The sequence below is a fragment of the Apodemus sylvaticus genome, chromosome 19, assembly GCF_947179515.1.
Source record: "Apodemus sylvaticus chromosome 19, mApoSyl1.1, whole genome shotgun sequence".
Taxonomy (NCBI): Eukaryota; Metazoa; Chordata; class Mammalia; order Rodentia; family Muridae; genus Apodemus; species Apodemus sylvaticus.
The window spans coordinates 36,982,155-36,999,499 of NC_067490.1; the positions used below are offsets into that span (position 1 = coordinate 36,982,155).

Here is a 17,345-nt window from a genome sequence, read left to right on the forward strand (position 1 = left end):
CGAAAATCAAGTATCTTTCAATTTTTCTCCTATTGGCCCCTTGTCTGAGGAGGCATGGCGCCCTTTGGCGGAGCTCGCAGTCCTTTCCCTAACGTAACAAAGCAGCAGTGGTTAAAGAAGGCAGCTGCCCACATCTGTTTCTCTGGCTTCAGGGAAATTAGATGGCAGAAGAGGCAGTGATCCGGGGCTTAGGTGTGTCCTGAGATGTCTTCCATTCCTGTCGTTTCTCTAAAGCAAGGCTTCATAGCAGACATTAGGGGGACCCTTCTGACACCTCCAGATATCTAATCTCCTGTTATGGAAAAGGGTCTTTCCCTCTTGGAAGAGCTCACAGCCACAGCTGAAGCCTTTAGAGCAGTGCTCACAACCTGTGGGTTGAGACCCCTCAATATCAGATATCCTGCATATCAGATTTTTACATTACAGTTCATAAAGTAGCAAAATTTCAGTTATGAAGCAGTGACAAATAATTTTTATGGTTCGGGGTCACTACAATGTAAGGAACTGTATTAAAGGGCTGCAGCATCAGGAAGGCTGAAAATCACTGCTTTAGAGCCAAGGCAGATGGGCCAGCATTTGCTGTGGGATTGGTAGGGCTGGCACGTGATCTGAAATCCCATCCTACTTGCCTCTGTGTTATTAATGAGCCTTTCCCAAGCCTGTCCCTTTCAGAAAGTTCCTTACACACGCTCTCTGAGTTTGAGGTTCCTTCTAGGGAGCCCCAGTTGCAATAACAAACTGCCACACTTCCAAAATTCTCTATATAGGCCATCTTGTCACCTCCACAGACCTGCACCCTCAGACACTAAAGAACAGATGCCAATTTGCTCCCCCCTGTCTCCACCCATCCCCTTCTTCTTTTGAGGAGATAGATAAGATGTCTTGAGCTTGTTTGCCTCCTGCATAAAACAGCCCTCCATAGGACCAGGAGTCAGGAAGAGAACCTGACTCACCCCAGGATGACTTGTTCAGAGTAGGAGTGTCGATTCTTCTCCTGCTTAGTAAGCCAAAAGTGTGGGCTGCTGGCTTGTCAGCTTGGATAGGGCATCCGTAATCCTGAGCACAGGCTTGTTGAATATAGAAAGGCCCTGAGGTAGAGGGAGGCAGAGATATGCCCCAGTGATTTTTCCTTACGCCTCAGCTTCCTGCAACTAAGCTACTTTTCTAGAACTGCTTCTGCCTTTGGCCCAACCCAAGATGCATGGCTATTGGCTGGGTCCCATCTGCTTTCTAGGTCTCAGTAAAGACTTAGGGATCCTCAAGAAGGGGCTGCAGAGAGATGCCTATTGCTGACTGTTTTATTTATCCTCATTTTGACGTCTCTGCCTTGTTTCGCCCCTGTATTCCCATTCCCAGCACACACTCCCAACGCTGCTCCTTGGAATCCTGAAGGATGTTGTTTTGTGTCTTTCTGTATTAACATTCCAAGCCTACAAGCGTGGGCGTTTCCTCTCAAACTGATATATTCTCCGATGTAAATTGAGTGTCCTATAATTCAAATAATTTCTAACATTAACTGCAATTAAGCACAGCTCCCAAGCTGGTTTAGAGCCCATTTCCCACGGATTTTTTTCCTGGCACTAGATACAATTCACAAGCAGAAGCCCCCTCCCCACCCACCCAGACTACTTTCAAGTTGTGCTGGGTGCAGCTACCAGTTCAAGGCTCTCCTGATCCTCTCTTCTTGTCAGTTTCCTCACCAGAATAGCCCACAAGGCACAGGAAGATACCATACTTATCATTATCTGTTTGGATTTACATTTTGTATGTGCGTGAATATGTATAAGTGTATGTGTGTGAGTATGTATGTGGAGTGTGTGTGTGTGTATGTGCATGTGTATGTGGAGTGTGTATGTGTCAATGTGTATGTATGTGTGTGAGTATATGAGTATGTAGAATATGTGTGTTAGGATTGGGTATTGGCTCAGGACACCCAAGTTCCCAGAACAAAGGAGATTTAGCTGTTCCAAAGGAACAGAAGACGGAGAATAAGAGACAAAGACAGGGATTCCACGCCCCAGTGTAGGGGAATGCCAGGGCAGGAAGGCAGGAGTGGGTGGGTAGGTGGGTGGTGGAGGGGGGATAGGGGGCTTGAGAGGAGACCTGGAAAGGGGATAACATTTGAAATGTAAATAAAGAAAATATCCAATAAAAAGAGAGAGACAAAAAGACAGGAGACAGAGGACCAGGGAGAGGGGAAGGGAACAAGGGAGAGGGAGCAGGAATATTTGTCCCTGAGGACAAAGGACAGCCTCTGACTAGAAAGGAGACAGACATGGCACATAGGCAAATGGTAGTTTATAAAAGTAAAGGCAAAAGGTAGTTTATAAAATCCTAAACGTCATTAGGATAAGGAGTTTATTTTAATTGGGCATGTTAATTAGGTGAGCCAAAGGGGGCTTTTGATTGCCGGACTTGAATACTTTGATGGCTGGACCTTTGTGTCGGCCTCAGGAGGAGGAAGTGGCCACATAAGGGACTAGACCTTGGTGGCCAGCTTTAGGAGTGTAACCTAATGGTTTTCAGCAGGCAGAGGGAGAGGAGGAGGAAGGCCTACCAGAGCTGAGCTTGCCGCTCTCAAGCCCGCCAGAGTTTCTTCAACGTGTATGTACAGGAGTGTGTATGTGGTGTGCATTTATGTGTATGTATAAGTGGTGTGTGTGTGTGTGTGTCTCTGTGTATATGAGTATATGTGTGTGTGTATATGTGTGTCTCTGTGTATGGGAGTATGTGTAAGTATGTGTGCATATGTATATGAGTGTGGAATGTGTGTGTATGTGTATATACATACATATATATATATATGAGTGTGTGTGATATAGTATGTGTGTCTGTGTGTATGTCTCTATATGAGTGTGTGAGTATATGTATATGGCTTAGTGTGTATGTATATATGTGTATGGGTGTGTAGTGTGTGTGTGTGTTAGTGAGTGAGTGTATGTGTGTGTGCCTATGTGTCTCTGTGTATATGAGTATGTGTGAGTGTGTATGTGTGGCATAGTGTGTGTGTATGTGTATGAGTGTAGAGTGTGTGTGTGTGTGTGTGTGTGTGTCCTGGTTGTCCAGCCAGTCCTGGATCATGAACTTTGTAGCTGACAACATTGTGTTATTATATCAAAAAGGTTGGACATTCCTGCCAGGATTAAATCAACATGTATTTAGTCCTTGTCTATTCTCTGGAGGTTATGGGATTAAGCAGACATTACCAGTGGTCATTTATGGCAGCCAGTCTCATCTCTGGCTATACAGGAGTCATTTCATTAGTAAAAGATAATGCAAAGAGCTAGTGACATAGGGTGTAAGCTACAGTGCAAAATGTGAATATTATGCCTTAAGTATAGATCTACCCAGAGATTACGGGAATTCACGCACACGTGTGTGTGCATGCGCACAGACAGACACACACACACACACACACACATACTAAATATTACATAGTAGAGAGTAACACATTATTTTTGATAAGTATAAAATAGGAATACAATTTTATGCTGGGACTACTGTGGACAGTCTCTGAAGACTTCAATCAAGTCATTTCCAATCTATGCCATAGTATGCTTATACCCCTCTAAAAGTCACATAATGAAGTCTAACCTCAAAAGTAATGTCATTAGGTCATCTGCAGGCTCATTAGGTCATTTGGGCAGAGCCTACAGCATGGGCTGAGCTCCCTCAAAAATAGTTGCCCCAAGCCTTGAAGGGAATGGGTGGAGACAGGGGGGAGCAAATTGGCATCTGTTCTTTAGTGTCCAGAGGGTGCAGGTCTCTGGAGGTGACAAGATGGCCTGTATAGAGAATTTTGGAAGTGTGGCAGTTTGTTATTGCAATTGGGGCTCCTTAGAAGGAACCTCAAACTCAGAGAGCGTGTGTAAGGAACTTTCCAAAAGGAATGGGCTTGGGAAAGGCTCACTACTATGTGTTTATAAGCCACATACTCTGTGGCCCTTATTATTGTAGCCCAAAGAAACTAAGACTTACAGCAGAAACCATGCCCTAGACCAATAATTATAGTGGGGAAATCCATCAAGATGATTTTCAGTTTTAAAACCAGAAAAAATGGATTTTTTGTTGAAAAAACTACTTTAATATGTAATATTAACATATTTGTCTTTATATCAATGCAATCTTGTATCTGTGCCTTATGTGATTGTCTTTTGAATGTAGAAATTGTCCTGTGATGGTATAAGTGCCTCCCACCCACAGCAGTCATGAGGCAGCCCCGTCCCCAGACAGACTTTCAGAAATTGGAGAAAATGCAGGAACCTCTGATTTTTAGACATTATATTCTTCCAGTTTAGTGAGTCTTGGAAATGGAGGTATTCGGTAGAAAGAAATGTTAATTAAATGGCAGAATTCCTTCCAACTTAAAATGTGTTGGATATATTTCTGAAAGGGTTCTTGATGGCCACTGTTTGGGTACCACTGGGCACAGACCTCTCTCCGAATACCATGGCAGATGCTTTCAAATAGTGGCAGACCATCTTGCTAGACACTGAGGGCTGGTCATAAAATCTTAGAGCTTGGACCAACTGCTGGACTTCCTGGGCACAACTGTCCACCAGCTCAAAGTGTCTGTCAGCACTCAGCATCAGTCTGAGCCCATCCAGACATTGCTCCTCCAGGCTTCATAACAGTTTCCCACTGCGTTATTATCTTCTAAAGAAGCTCTGATGGTGAGAAAATGCGGAGGCTCAGGTTGTCATGGAGACAGCAGAAGACTCAACTTGGAATGTTATCTGGATATCTGAGCCAGGGATGGTGGATGACTCACAAACTCTGGGCGGTACCCACAAGGATCATTGTCGTCTCTTCCTCCTCTTGAGGATTTTGATCCAGACCATCATCTACCACCTTGTGGAGGGTGCTGTAGTGTTCCCGGTCTTGGTGGAAGGAGTGTAGCTCGGATGCAGCCTCCCAGGCACCAAACGAGGGCATGGGAAAGGGATCTGGTTTCTTGTTTTCAAAAAAGCATTTGAGGTTCCTCTCGCTCAGCTTGTTAGCGCATTCCAGGAGTTTGTTTTCCAATTGCTCCTTCTCCCTTTGGGCGTATGTCTTCCAAAAACTCAGCTGCAGATAGCTGACTTTAGATCTGCAGCGTGCATAACAAGTGGTCAGCAGGGAGAAGAAGGATGCTGAACAAATCAGGCACCATCCTAGAATCTTAAGAGCAAAAGAAATGTTGAGGACACAGGAAAGCAAGACAGGCATCTCCGGGAGATGGATAACGTTACAGGGCAGCATATGACTACATCAATACCGTAGTCATTACAATCACCGTATTTTAAATTATTCATCTTAACTTTAAATGCTTTTTGACAGTCAAAAACAGAGAGTCACCTCAATAGTCATTTTCTACTCAACATTACTGCTATACAAAGGAAGGAACAGTGACTGTCTAATAACTTACTGCTAAAGAACATCGAGATAGCATTAGTAGAAGAAAGAATTCTTTCTAATGCGTCATGGTGGTCATTTGAATGGTCAGTTTGTTAGACAGCTGTCCAGATGTTGATCCGTGCGTGCAGACACTGCCGAGTGACTTCTCCCATGTGACTTTGCTTGTCTAGAGCAGCAGCCACTCTCTGGGTCCCAAAATTCAGTGCTCACAGTAAAGAAAGACATAATGCAGTAATGAGCTGAAGCTGTAAGAACTTAAAGCCTATCTAAAGGTTGAGAGTGAAAGAGAAAAAAAAGGATGGGGGTCATTCCAAATTTTAAGGATTATTTGTTCTTAATTTGTAAAATTAGAAAAAGTGAACTCTTTTTTTAAATAGGAATGATCCTCTTTTTTTTTTCAACTTTAAAAGCAAAAGTCCGTCGTTAACATAAATTCTAAATTTGTTGCTCTAGTTTAACTTTTCATCATTTGAATTAATTTTATATTCAAGTAACTAACGGATTTCTTGAAAACTTCTTCTGATTTCAGTTCAGAGGACGCTTAGCTCATGAGCTCGGTTGACAACAGAAACAATAATCTGCAAATGGGTCCACTCAGATCAGGATGTTAGCTTTAACTCAGTGGTTCCCAAATTCTGGCCCAGAAGTAGGGATACCAAAAGGTCTCAGACTTTACGGAAATGCCATTCCTCAGGTCAAACACCCGAATTGCTTCTCACCATGGGTACACCCTGTACCTCACGCTCTACTATAACATCAAGGTTAGCCATTTTAGGAAGTATTTGGGTGAAGCTAGACCAGAAGCTAATCCGTTCTACCTGTTGTCTACCTGTTTTCAAGCATCTCTTTCTGTTCTACGGAAAGCACGTGGGGCACAATCACTACTGGGTAAGAGTCCTCCTTCTCCTCTTCAGTTACCAGTGGGCTTGTGGTTGACTCCCTCAGAACTTCCTGTTTCTTTCAGCATCTCTTCTTCTTCCCTATGACGGGGTCCCTGTGTAAAAGCCATTCTCCTCTACCTGACCTAATCCTGATGAGTTAGAAGCTATATGACCAGCCTCATAGTCTTTTTTTTTTCTTACCTGACTGGGGAGTTTTGTACCCCTCCCAGACTCACAGCCCCTAGAATTTCAGCTAGGTGGTGATGATTGCACCCATTGCAGCCCCTAATTCTGTCCTATTTGTCTCTTCCGCCAAATCCTGGCAGTTTTCTCACTTGGAACACTTAATAACCGTTCTAAAAGCTTTATGACTATTTATGTCCATTATCTCTAAATAACTTCCCACAACAGGTGTCATTGTCCCCTCCTGTGAGAAAATTGGGGTTCAGAGTTCTGTATCACGGAGCTGGGGAGTAGCAGCGGCAGGATTCAACGCCAGCTGACTCCAGGACCAAGCTTTTTGCACTACGCTATGCCACCTTCCTTCAAAGCAGACAGCCATCCAGCTGGGTTTCTTGTTGCTCTGCCCCACCCAGAAATGAATGCACTTTTCCACCCCCGCCCACATGCCCAATTAATGTTTTGGACCGTGTGATACCTGCTGCCCTCTGAACCTTGTGGCCAGCACCTGCTATTGCTACACCTCCCTTCAGCCACATCTCTTGGGCATCCTCCTATAGGTCCTTCTCATTCTACTGGAGTATCAACAGGTCTTTGTGTCCCATCTAAGCTCTGCCTGGATGTGCGTGCTTTCTTTGCGCTTATATTTATTGAAAGAGGACCTTACACAGTGAGGAGCGTCTGGGGTTGGCACTGGCTGAATGGAGCGCAGTGCATACAGAGGTAAGTCATGTGTCATCACACTATCATAACATTAGTAATGAATACCTTCCTTCAACAAGAGGTGGGAGCCACTCAGAGGAGCCCGACGTGTTCGGTCTAACCTATGCTTTATGAATTAAACAAAGGAGTTTATTTATGGAAATTCTTTGACTTATTAGTTTAGGAAGACTATAACCTTACTAGTAACCATCTTACATGATAGAAGCCAACTTTGCTTTGATGTGTTGGTTGTGAGGGCAAGCTCTTGCTAAAAAAAAGTAAAATTAGTGTGCGCCCGTGCATTTATCCAGAAACCAACACTATTCCCAAGGAAGGACTGCTCTGTTAGTTTACTCTCATCTCTCTTGCCCTCGGAAATAAAAAATCAGCTTCGCTGCCAGGCGAGGCCAGGCCTATGCACCTGGGTCTGTGTTCAGATACTTGGCAAGATAACAAGTTCCTTCCTTGTATTGATTAGTTGAAGCTGGAAATTACTGCCCACAAGGAAAACAATTCCCCAAATTCTGAGCTTCTAAAGTAGCGTGAGAACTTTCTTAGTCATGGCAGAGACTGTGCCATAAACTCCCCAGCCATAAACTCCCCAGGGAATGTGGTCACTCTTTACCAAAGACCATTTAAAGACCGCTCAGTCCCATTTTATTTGGGAAACTCTCAATCCTGACAGCATTCATACATAGAAATACCAGTTACCGCTGTGGTTACTCAAGGAAATCTCTATGCTAATTACACCACATGCTACTTTGAAAACTGGTCGCTGAATTGGCTCAGCTATATTTCAGTGGATGGATAAGATGTGTCTGTGTATGTGTGGATTTTTTTTTTTTGAGACACCGGCTTGAAAATAAATAATTGATAGGAGTCAGTAATGCTTAATTACAGCTCAGGGTAAGTGCCTGACTTTGTGTTCTGCATTATTTACAGAATCAACTCAGAGAGATAGTTTTGAGCACTTAAGTATTTACGTATGCATAACCCAGAGGATATTTTTCTCCTTGGAAATGGAGACTACACAATCCAATCAGCAATTTTACTGAGCCATCTTGTCCCTAAAAAGCCTTTCCTGAGATTCTCTTAATGCTACTTAATGCTGCATCATATTCTGATTTCCACTTAGTGTCAAAAAATCCTGACAAGACTCAGACTCATGCTGATGAAAGGAAGACAGAGAAGTTCACACCAGGAGCAAAAGGCATGTTTGGTTGTCCTTACCTGAGACTGGGCCTGCAGAGACAGCCTCACCTCCTCACTGTCCAAAGTTGCCATGCTGCTTTTACCACAGGAGACCTTGTGCAGTTCTTCCCAGCACTCTTTGGGCTTGCCCTTGCAAATCATCTCCAGGAGCCTGGTGCTTCTTGTCCCGCTCATAGCACATTCATAAAACGTCCCATTAAGCAGAGCCACAGAGAGCCACATCACCGGAGCCACCAGTGAACTCAGTGTGATGTGGCCCAGGACGTAGAAGAAGCGGCAGCAGCGTCTCCTGGAAAAGATTTTTTTGGGGTTCATACAGCAGCCAGTGAAGAGTCTCCATGCCTTGTTATTCAGAAAGAATCCAAGGATCAGTAACACCCAGGCAGGGGCAAAGAGGAAAACCAGCCCATAGGCAGTATTCTCAACGCTGCAGGGGCACTTAAACGCCACTAGGGAGAAGAGTCGTTCACTTCCCACGGTGAGCAAGGCCATGAAGCTGTAGCCAATAGCAGTTTTCTGGTTAAGAAAGGATTTTAAAATGCTCTGAAAAGCATCCATGTTGGAGACACACGCGAAGAGGGAAAGACGTTTGCCTTGGTTTTAACACAGCAACTGTGGCTGTGGCTGAGGGTGGAGCTCTTTCGAAACTGCAATCCTCCTCAGTCTGAATCCAGCCAGATAAGGAAACAATGTCATTCCCCAGGAATGCTTTATTTCCCAACCACGTCCAGATAATGCCTCCTACTGGTGGTTGCTGACACCACGTGAGGGTAGCCAAAAACACAGAAAAGTAAATGCAGGTTCCTTTTTAAAGGTCTTTGCATGTTGCTTTTGATTGCAAATTGAAAATTCACATACAAATTATATTATAGAAAGCTTCCAGTGGGAGGCTCAGCACTTCCAGAAATGTGTTTCAGTCACTGACTGGTAGCCAAGGCCGATCTCCAGACCCAGTGTCTGATGATAGGTTTCTTCTCTTGTTCTGTGCCCTAAGATTTAGCAGACAGGGGTTCCAGCTTACTAAAGGTGCTTTTTTTTTTTTTTCCATTAGAGACTTGAAACATAATTTTGGGGGGTGGAGTTATTAGAATTTATATGGGAAGTCTAATAGCCACGAGGGCTTTTAGAGAAAAGGAGATACCCTTGTTTCTCTTCATGTAACTTCTTGATTCGCATCATGATAGGTTTTTTTTTTTCTTTTTCTTTTTTTGGTGGGAGGTGGGTAGTCACAAAGAAAATCCTTCTAAAACCGATGCCAGATCTGCATCAGAATATCTTCTGGGCTCCAAACTGCCTACAACTTGGTCATATGAACCGTAGCTGAACCTGGGCATGGTGTTTCATACCAGAACGTGGTTCTGTCTAAAGGGCCTCTGCCCCTTCTACACCCCTCTTTGATCACTTAGCAAATGCTAGCTGATTCTTGTTTTCTAGGACTGAACATGGTGTCACATGTGAATTGGAAACTCACTCAGAAGTTTGATTTGCAGGTGGCTACTGGATTTGCAGGGTGGTAGGATCAGGCAAGATAGGCTGTCCTCCTGTCTGGTAAAACAACACACAAGCACATGAATGAACATTTTTGTACTTCACATTATAAGCGATTTAAGAAAATTGCTTCCATTTCTCTCCTACACAGCTCTTAATTTAAAAATTAAGTTAATTACCTCCTCTGAATGAAGGCAGCATATCCAGTTGTCAGATTCCTGTGAATAAGTTGAGCAGCTTGGCCTAGGTGTTTTGGGAGAGGATTCATGCCTTGAACTAGGAATCAAGGAACTAAAAGGCTACAGTCTTTGCTGCTATCCTTACTTCTCTAAAGAACAGATTATATATTTGTGAGAGATATGGTTTAAAAGAAATAGAGGAGCCAACAAGATGGCGTGATGAGTAAAGGTTGTTTTCACTAAGCCTGACCACCTGAGGACTGTCCTCAGAACCCACACGGTGCAAGGGGAGAGAGACCCAGACCCTAGTTGTCCTCTGACCCTGTGCCAGTCACTTGGACATACAGCAGCAAGCAAGCAAACCAATGTGAAACAACGTTTCAAAGCAAAGTGAGTCCTAACTGCTTAAGCACCCCTTGAAAACAAAGAAGGAAGAAAAAGGAGAGAGAAGGGGGCCAAGGGTCCTTCTCTTTCTAGGTTGTAAGGTTCTTTGAGCCCTGTAACCACAGCAGCCACTTTTGACAACTCAATTATCACACGTTTATGTTGTCCCCCCCACTTTCCCTTGTTCCTCCTTGAAGAGTTGACATCTACAGTATGATTATGATAATTTTGTGTGTTCAAAAACATGGTCTTGGGCCTAATCTGCCCAAAGAATACTCTCCTTAGACCAATGATCCCCTAGTTGTGGAACATGTGCCAGAATCACTTCTAACTCTGAATTTTAAGTTTTGCCATGATCCGTGTGGTATATCCTATGCTGCTGTGTTGATGATTAATGACCTTTTTGGTTCTCAACATCCTAAAGCCTATGTGTTTTCTACGAGGGTTATTGGAAATAAGTTTGTCTGTCTGTTTGGCTTGGTTTGGTTTGGTTTGGTTTGATTTTTTGAGACAGGGTTCCTCTGTGTAACTGACCTGACTATCCTGGAACTCCGTAGACCAGGCTGGCCTCAAAGTCACAGAAATCTACCTACCTTTGCCTCCCGAGAGCTGGGATGTGCTACCATACCTGGCTAGAAATAATATATTTTACTAACCATATTGTTCCACAAAACCCAGCACTTTAGGATATTCTATTAAAATAAAAAATAATTTAAGAGTTGCACACGGCACAAGGCCAGTAAACTGCAAAGATAACTGTGAGCCCAGATATCCTGACTACCAGCTTAGCTTGGCAAACTTGACGCTACTGTGATGCCCGGCGTAGGCTATTGGCTTGTCTGAATAAGCTTCTGTTGAGACTAAGTGCTATAATTTTCTCTCTGTTTGTCAGGTTGCTTTCAAGATGTACTTGGGAGTTACACCGAGTGTGACCTGCCACAATTCAAGCAGAAATGAATTTTCCCTGATTCTACACAAGAATCCGCTGGCAGAGTTCATAGAGGAGCTGCCTGCTGGGCGTTCCACGCTGTGCTACTGTAACTTACTCTGTGGGATCATCAGAGGGGCCCTAGAGATGGTAAAGCATGTGTTTCATCTTGTCTTGTATGTTAGCCATCCAGGGCTGTCCTCAATATGTAATAACTTCAAATGAATGCACAATCTCTAATGATGGGAAATCCTAGGCCAAGCCATGCCTGTTACTACATGCCTGTGATCTCAGCAACTTGGGAGGTAAGGTAGGAGGGTCAGGATTGTAAGTTCAAGGCCAAGTCTGTGCTATAGAAATCGACTTCAGCCTCATCCCGGGCATCCTGGGCAATTCAGTAAGATCCTGTATTAAATTTTTAAAAATGAAATGGGAGACTGAGAAGTTTGCCAAAGAAAAAGAAAAGAAATCTGGGAGATGGCTCAATACGTGCCCTTTAGCCCAACAATCTGACTTCAGTCTTTAGAACACACATCATGCAAGGGCAGAGCTGATTCCTGCAAGTTGTCTTGTGACTTTCATTCATACTGTACTGTACATGCACTTGTCTAAACATTCACACACTGAATTAATTAATTAAAAAAAAAGAAAGAATTCCAGGAGTCAGGAGTACTGCAGGTAGCTGTGGCTGATGATCTCTTGAAACCTAATTTACATGCAGCCTCACCTGTAGCCTCTTTAGGTTTGTTGATGCGAGAGAAGCTATTCACAACATCACTCTGCCTCAGTGCCCTTGCAGGCCACTGTACAGAGTCTCCACAAAGTTCCTTACCACCTAGACCTCTTTGTAGATCCAATCACAGCATGGCAGGCTGAGCTGCCAACCTTGGTGCTGTGTGGGAACAGAATAATGAGGACACATGTTTAACTGAGACAGTTATTAATATCTATAAGGTGTCAGGCTCTGAGCTTGCAAAGATGGATGAGATTCACTACCTCTTGCTGCCCGTAGAGAATCTCCTGGAAGAGATTCATGAAGTCATGTGCAAAGAAGTGTGATGAAGGTCTGGCGCAGGGGGTGGGGGATTGTAAAGTAAGAGAGAATCCATACCATCATGAATGAAAAACTCTGAACTGGCTTTTAGAAGGAACAATGGTAGTTAGGTGAAGGCCTTGGTAAGAACAGGATAAAAACAATTCAGGTAGAAGGATCAGATTGTTCCAAAACCTCTCAAAATGAAAGAAGCAGACTGCAATGGGAAAGTCTTAAATTCTTTAAGGATAAAAGAAGGGATCCACATGACAAGCCTAGAAATCCAGTCTTCTATGTTGAAAGACTGAGTAGACTGAGTATAGATGCAGATTCATAACCAAGGAAAGGAGAGTTTGAGATTTGTGTGCTACAAATTGCATCCCGTGTCAATCAGAGGAGGGTATACATAGAAGAGAGCATGCTGATGGAGGGGGAGAAAGGATGTGAAGAGGACACTGGTGACCTTGAGTGGAACTAGAAGAAATCCCTGACAGTAGTAATCAAGAGGCGACACACTGGGACAGCATGTGTCAGATCAGACTCAGGTGTCAGCTGGCTGAAAACGTCAAGGTGGAGCTGGGTAGTGGTGGCGCTCACCTGTAATCCCAGCACTTGGGAGGCAGAGACAAGTGGATTTCTGAGTTCGAGACCAGTCTGGTCTACAGAGTGAGTTCCAAGACAGCCAGGGCTACACAGGGAAACCCTGTCTCTGGGTGGGGGTGGGGGGGGGGAGTTGCAAAAGGACCTTCAGCTTTCTGAACAACCCTTAAGGAAAATTCTATTATCCAGTAGAACAAAACTAAGAGGGTTGGCATTGACAAGGGGAAGAGCTCAAATTTGAACCGGACAGTATTGATTACAGGTGTTCAATGCAATGCCTTGCCCAACTCGTTTTTATGTGACTGCAGAACATTACTGAAGAAAGATCCATACAGACAGAAATACCTGAGGAGAAGCTGGATAGCAGGAAGAAAGGGGAACATGGATAGAACTCTAGGAAAAGGCACAATAGTGTGAAGTTAAACAGAGCACACAAAGACTATGAAGAATACAAAATAAATGAATAAATAAATAAATAAATAAATAAGATAAAGAATAAGTTTATCTCAGTTCTCAGAAGTAGGAAAATGCTAGAGAGCTCCAGAGTCACAGAAACCAGGAAGTAGAATATTCCAATATTAACAAGACCAACACAAGCAGTTAATAGCACTGGAGAGGCCTTTGGTAGAGGGTGTGATGAAAGAAAGGGGGGGTGGTGGAGAGAATATCTCAAACTGGTGAGGTGGCAGTAGCTGACGCAGAGACAGCAGCCAACCATCTTGTTTTTTTTTTTGGGGGGGGGGCTTTTGCTTTGTTTTGTTTTTTGTGTGTTTTTGTATCTTTACTATTAGGATGGTAAGGCTAGATCCTAACCATTCTGAATCTGTGTTGTTGACCTACTCCATAAGGATCCATACATGTAATTTTATTTGTAGAAATTAAAGAAAGAATTATGTAACTGATACCCCCAAAGTATAAGACCATAGAGATAATAAATCTCGTGTGTTTTCTTTGCAGATCTTCCATAGTATAGCCTAGACTGTGTTAAATTTGATCTGCATCAGTAGACAGTAAGAAAAGGGAAGAGAAGAATTCTAGGGGGTTACACAGAAAGGGGTAACTATCCATCTAAAACAAACAAACAACAACAACAAAATAGAGTAAAGAACTGTCCAGCCTTCATGGGTGACTGTTACCCATTCAAGCTGATCACAAATGCCAGAAGTCATGCGATATCTAGCACATGGCCAATGAACTTGAGCATGGTCTTTGTGTTTCTTTAATGGATTTTCTGTCCTAAGACATAAAAACCATATGGGAGAAAAATCAGAGGCCCTATTTTTCAAAGTGGAATCCACTCTCTTTTATTGAGTAGTGAGTGACAAAACTTTACAGTCTGTGAACCAGATAAGTGACACTTGGAGGCCTGTTGTTTAGAAAATCCAGCTTCATTGCCTAGTAAGTGGCTCTTTATCTGGGATGAGTATGTCAGGTAAGGTTCAATAAATATTAATTAATTGCCTGATAGACCCAGGAGTTTTCCCGCTTACTACTTTGTTCTACTGGCTACTCTCACTTTATCTTCTTTATCCCAATGACTAAAAATATCTCTGATCAGATCCTCTATTGAAAATTGGTCAGCAATATCATGCTGCACTTACATGAACACATTTTAATGAATAGAGAATCCCTTGGGCTTACTTCGTTGTCTGGGAAATGGGAAGTGCTTTCAAGTTGAAAAGAAGGCCTAGCCATCAAATATTCATATCCGTAACTCAATATCTAATTTTATATTTATAACGTATTTAGTCAGTATTTTTCAAGGCTCTCAAAGCCATAGGCAATTGCTAGATGTTGTTAGAATAAGCGATTGCATTGTTTAGCTAATGACAGAATGCTTTATGGCAAATCAGCTTGAGAGGAATCCTATAAGGACCCACATCTCTGAAGTTTCGCTTGGCCAACTACCCAGAGTGAGGTCTGTCTGTGAGTCAGGAACTTGCAGTCTTCCTGAGATGGGTGGCCAAGTCTGAGCCACTCCTGCCTCCCCCCCTCGTTCTTCTTCTGGTGCCCATAGCACTTTGATGACATTTGGCCAGGCTCTCTCTGAATGGAGAGCACAATCCAAGGTTCTTTATTCATAACACGAATGTTTCTTATCAAAATAAGAAGACGGGGAAAAAATAAAGTGTAGAAAGTTTTTTTTTTTTTAAATAACACAAATGATTTTTATTTCCCTTTTCTTTCCTAGGTTCATTTGGCTGCTGATGTTACATTCTTACAAGACAGGCTGAAAGGTGACAGTGTGACAGAAATCGGAGTAACGTTTCTGAAAAAGCTGGACGAGAAAAAATATAGACGGAAGAAATGAAGACTAGCATGCAGAGAGTCACTGGTGGTTGTCCAGTGAGTATTAGCTAAACGCACAGCCACGAAGTTCTGCACTGCATGATGGCATGGGCTTTGACAGGCTTATAAATCTTGCTGTGTATCCTACATTTTTGGCGATTTCAGATTCAAGTAGCTTCTTATAAAACAGTAAGCATGAATTCCACCCACATCTTTAATACATCCTCAGCAGTCTATCCATTCAATTACCTGTGGCAACAGAAAAAAGAAAAGAGGCACCACCCATACAAGTTAGGTTAGGGTGTTGGCTCTTTTCAATAGAAATAAAAATGAATGAAATGATACAACATTGGAGAGAGACTGACTCCAGAGATGGTATATAACAGATATATTTGCCACACTTCTCATAGACTTTATTAATTATGAATGTGATTTTTCTCACTTATTGTCTTGGCTTATTTCGGGGGTATATTGTGTGGAGGTGTGTCTCTGTATAGTCAGTTATTAATGCTGAACTTTCAGAGAGCTGAATGCTGGATTCTGGCATTACCATTCCTATGGCCTGTTTCCAGGTTTCCTATTTATACATATTTGTTCTTCCTCATTTGCCTAAAGCAATCCAGAATGTTTCAGAGACTGTCTTACTACTGATTAGCTATAATAAATATCTGACAGCTAATAGCTGGGCCAGAGGTAGAGGGCGGAACTTCGGAGAGGGGAATGCTGGGAGAAGATTCGAGACACAGAGATTCAGCCAATTGACTCCAGTGAAGAGCAGACCAGAGAGGAGAAGAGAGCTTTCTACCGCGTGGCAGGTGGTAGACTAGTTAGCCAGGTTACATTTAGAGTAGCTAGGAGACTGCCCTAGCTGAAAGGCCTAAACTACAAAATAATAGAAAGCCTCTGTGTCGCTGTTTAGATCGCGGGCAGATCCATGAAAGCCCCTACTGTAGCTCATGACTTCAACTACTCTCTAGTTACCACAGAGAGCCCACTTATTAGTCTGGATGCCAATTCTGAAGCATTGAAATTATATTTAATTTTAATTCATTTAACTTTAAACGTTAATTTCTTTAATTTGGAGATGGCTAATATCAACCAAATAGCATTAGTGTTCATGATATTTGGCTAGTGGAACCCTTGGCAATCAAATCCAAGGGTCTTGCACCCAAACTAGCATGTCCTAGCTCTCTTAAATATGTTCTGGGGCCTGTAGGGTTCCCCTGTTGAATTCTGCCTTCTCTCCTGTCTTGTCAATAGCCATCAAACCCACTACTCTGAAGGCAGCCTTGCCTGATATTACCAGGAATACGGCATATAGAACTGGTGAAGGTGCCAAAATAAGTACCATTCCTTGACTTTTAGCGCATCATCCTAGATTGAGAACGGTATCTTGGTATTGAATTTATGATATTGAAGGTGGCCCATATACTGCAGAATGGCTTTCTTGTCTTTACTGTGTTTCATTCTGAAGACAGCGGGACTCTTGAAAGCCACAAATACAGTTTCAAATACTCTGTCCTTGACCTCCTCATCCTTTTCTTTCCTCTTTAATGAGATGTTGTGTTATCCAGTCTGGTACTAAAATCCTGATCCTCCTGTTTCATTTCCACTGTCTAAGTAATGGGATTTCAGGAATGTAACATTACGCCCTAGCTAATTTAAAAATTTTCAGTACCCACATTAAATAAATGAAAGAAATCAGTGATATTCATTTTAATAATACATTCCACTTATATTTGTTATCTCAGATAATAAGTTTTACCAGGAACATTTTACGTTCCTTTCTGATATAGTCTTTGAAAACGACTGTATTTAACACAGCTCAGTTCAATGATCAATAGAGTTTAAAGTATAGCCTTTGCAAAATAATACATTTATAATTAGTGGTGTTTAATGGCTTTGATGTTTAAACTCTGAATCCATTAAGCTACATTGTAACAAATGCCACAATAGTTACACAGTAAGTGTTTAGTAATGGTGTGTGACTTGCAGTTGCTACCACCAACTGTACAAATTCAAAGTTGGAGACTCAGTGAGTCTCTGTCCCCTGATCTGGAAAGCCAGCACAC

At 42.7% G+C, this 17,345-nt stretch overlaps 2 protein-coding genes across 2 annotated transcripts in view; one reads left to right on the forward strand and one right to left on the reverse strand.

Moving 5' to 3' along the window:
- The window catches only part of Trappc3l (trafficking protein particle complex subunit 3L), a 53,560-nt gene extending 38,265 nt beyond the window's left edge, over positions 1–15,295 (forward strand). The window contains exons 4-5 of the mRNA XM_052163382.1: positions 11,316–11,501; positions 15,176–15,295. Coding sequence (XP_052019342.1) covers positions 11,316–11,501; positions 15,176–15,295 — 306 coding nt within the window. The remainder of the gene's footprint in view (positions 1–11,315; positions 11,502–15,175) is intronic.
- Positions 4,072–9,036, reverse strand: Calhm5 (calcium homeostasis modulator family member 5). The gene is made up of 2 exons (XM_052163381.1): positions 8,391–9,036; positions 4,072–5,160 (listed from the first exon to the last, which is right to left on the reverse strand). The coding sequence occupies exons 1-2, from the start codon at positions 8,928–8,930 to the stop codon at positions 4,768–4,770; spliced, it is 933 nt and encodes a 310-aa protein (XP_052019341.1). The 5' UTR covers positions 8,931–9,036; the 3' UTR covers positions 4,072–4,767.
- Positions 15,296–17,345: the final 2,050 nt, after the last annotated feature.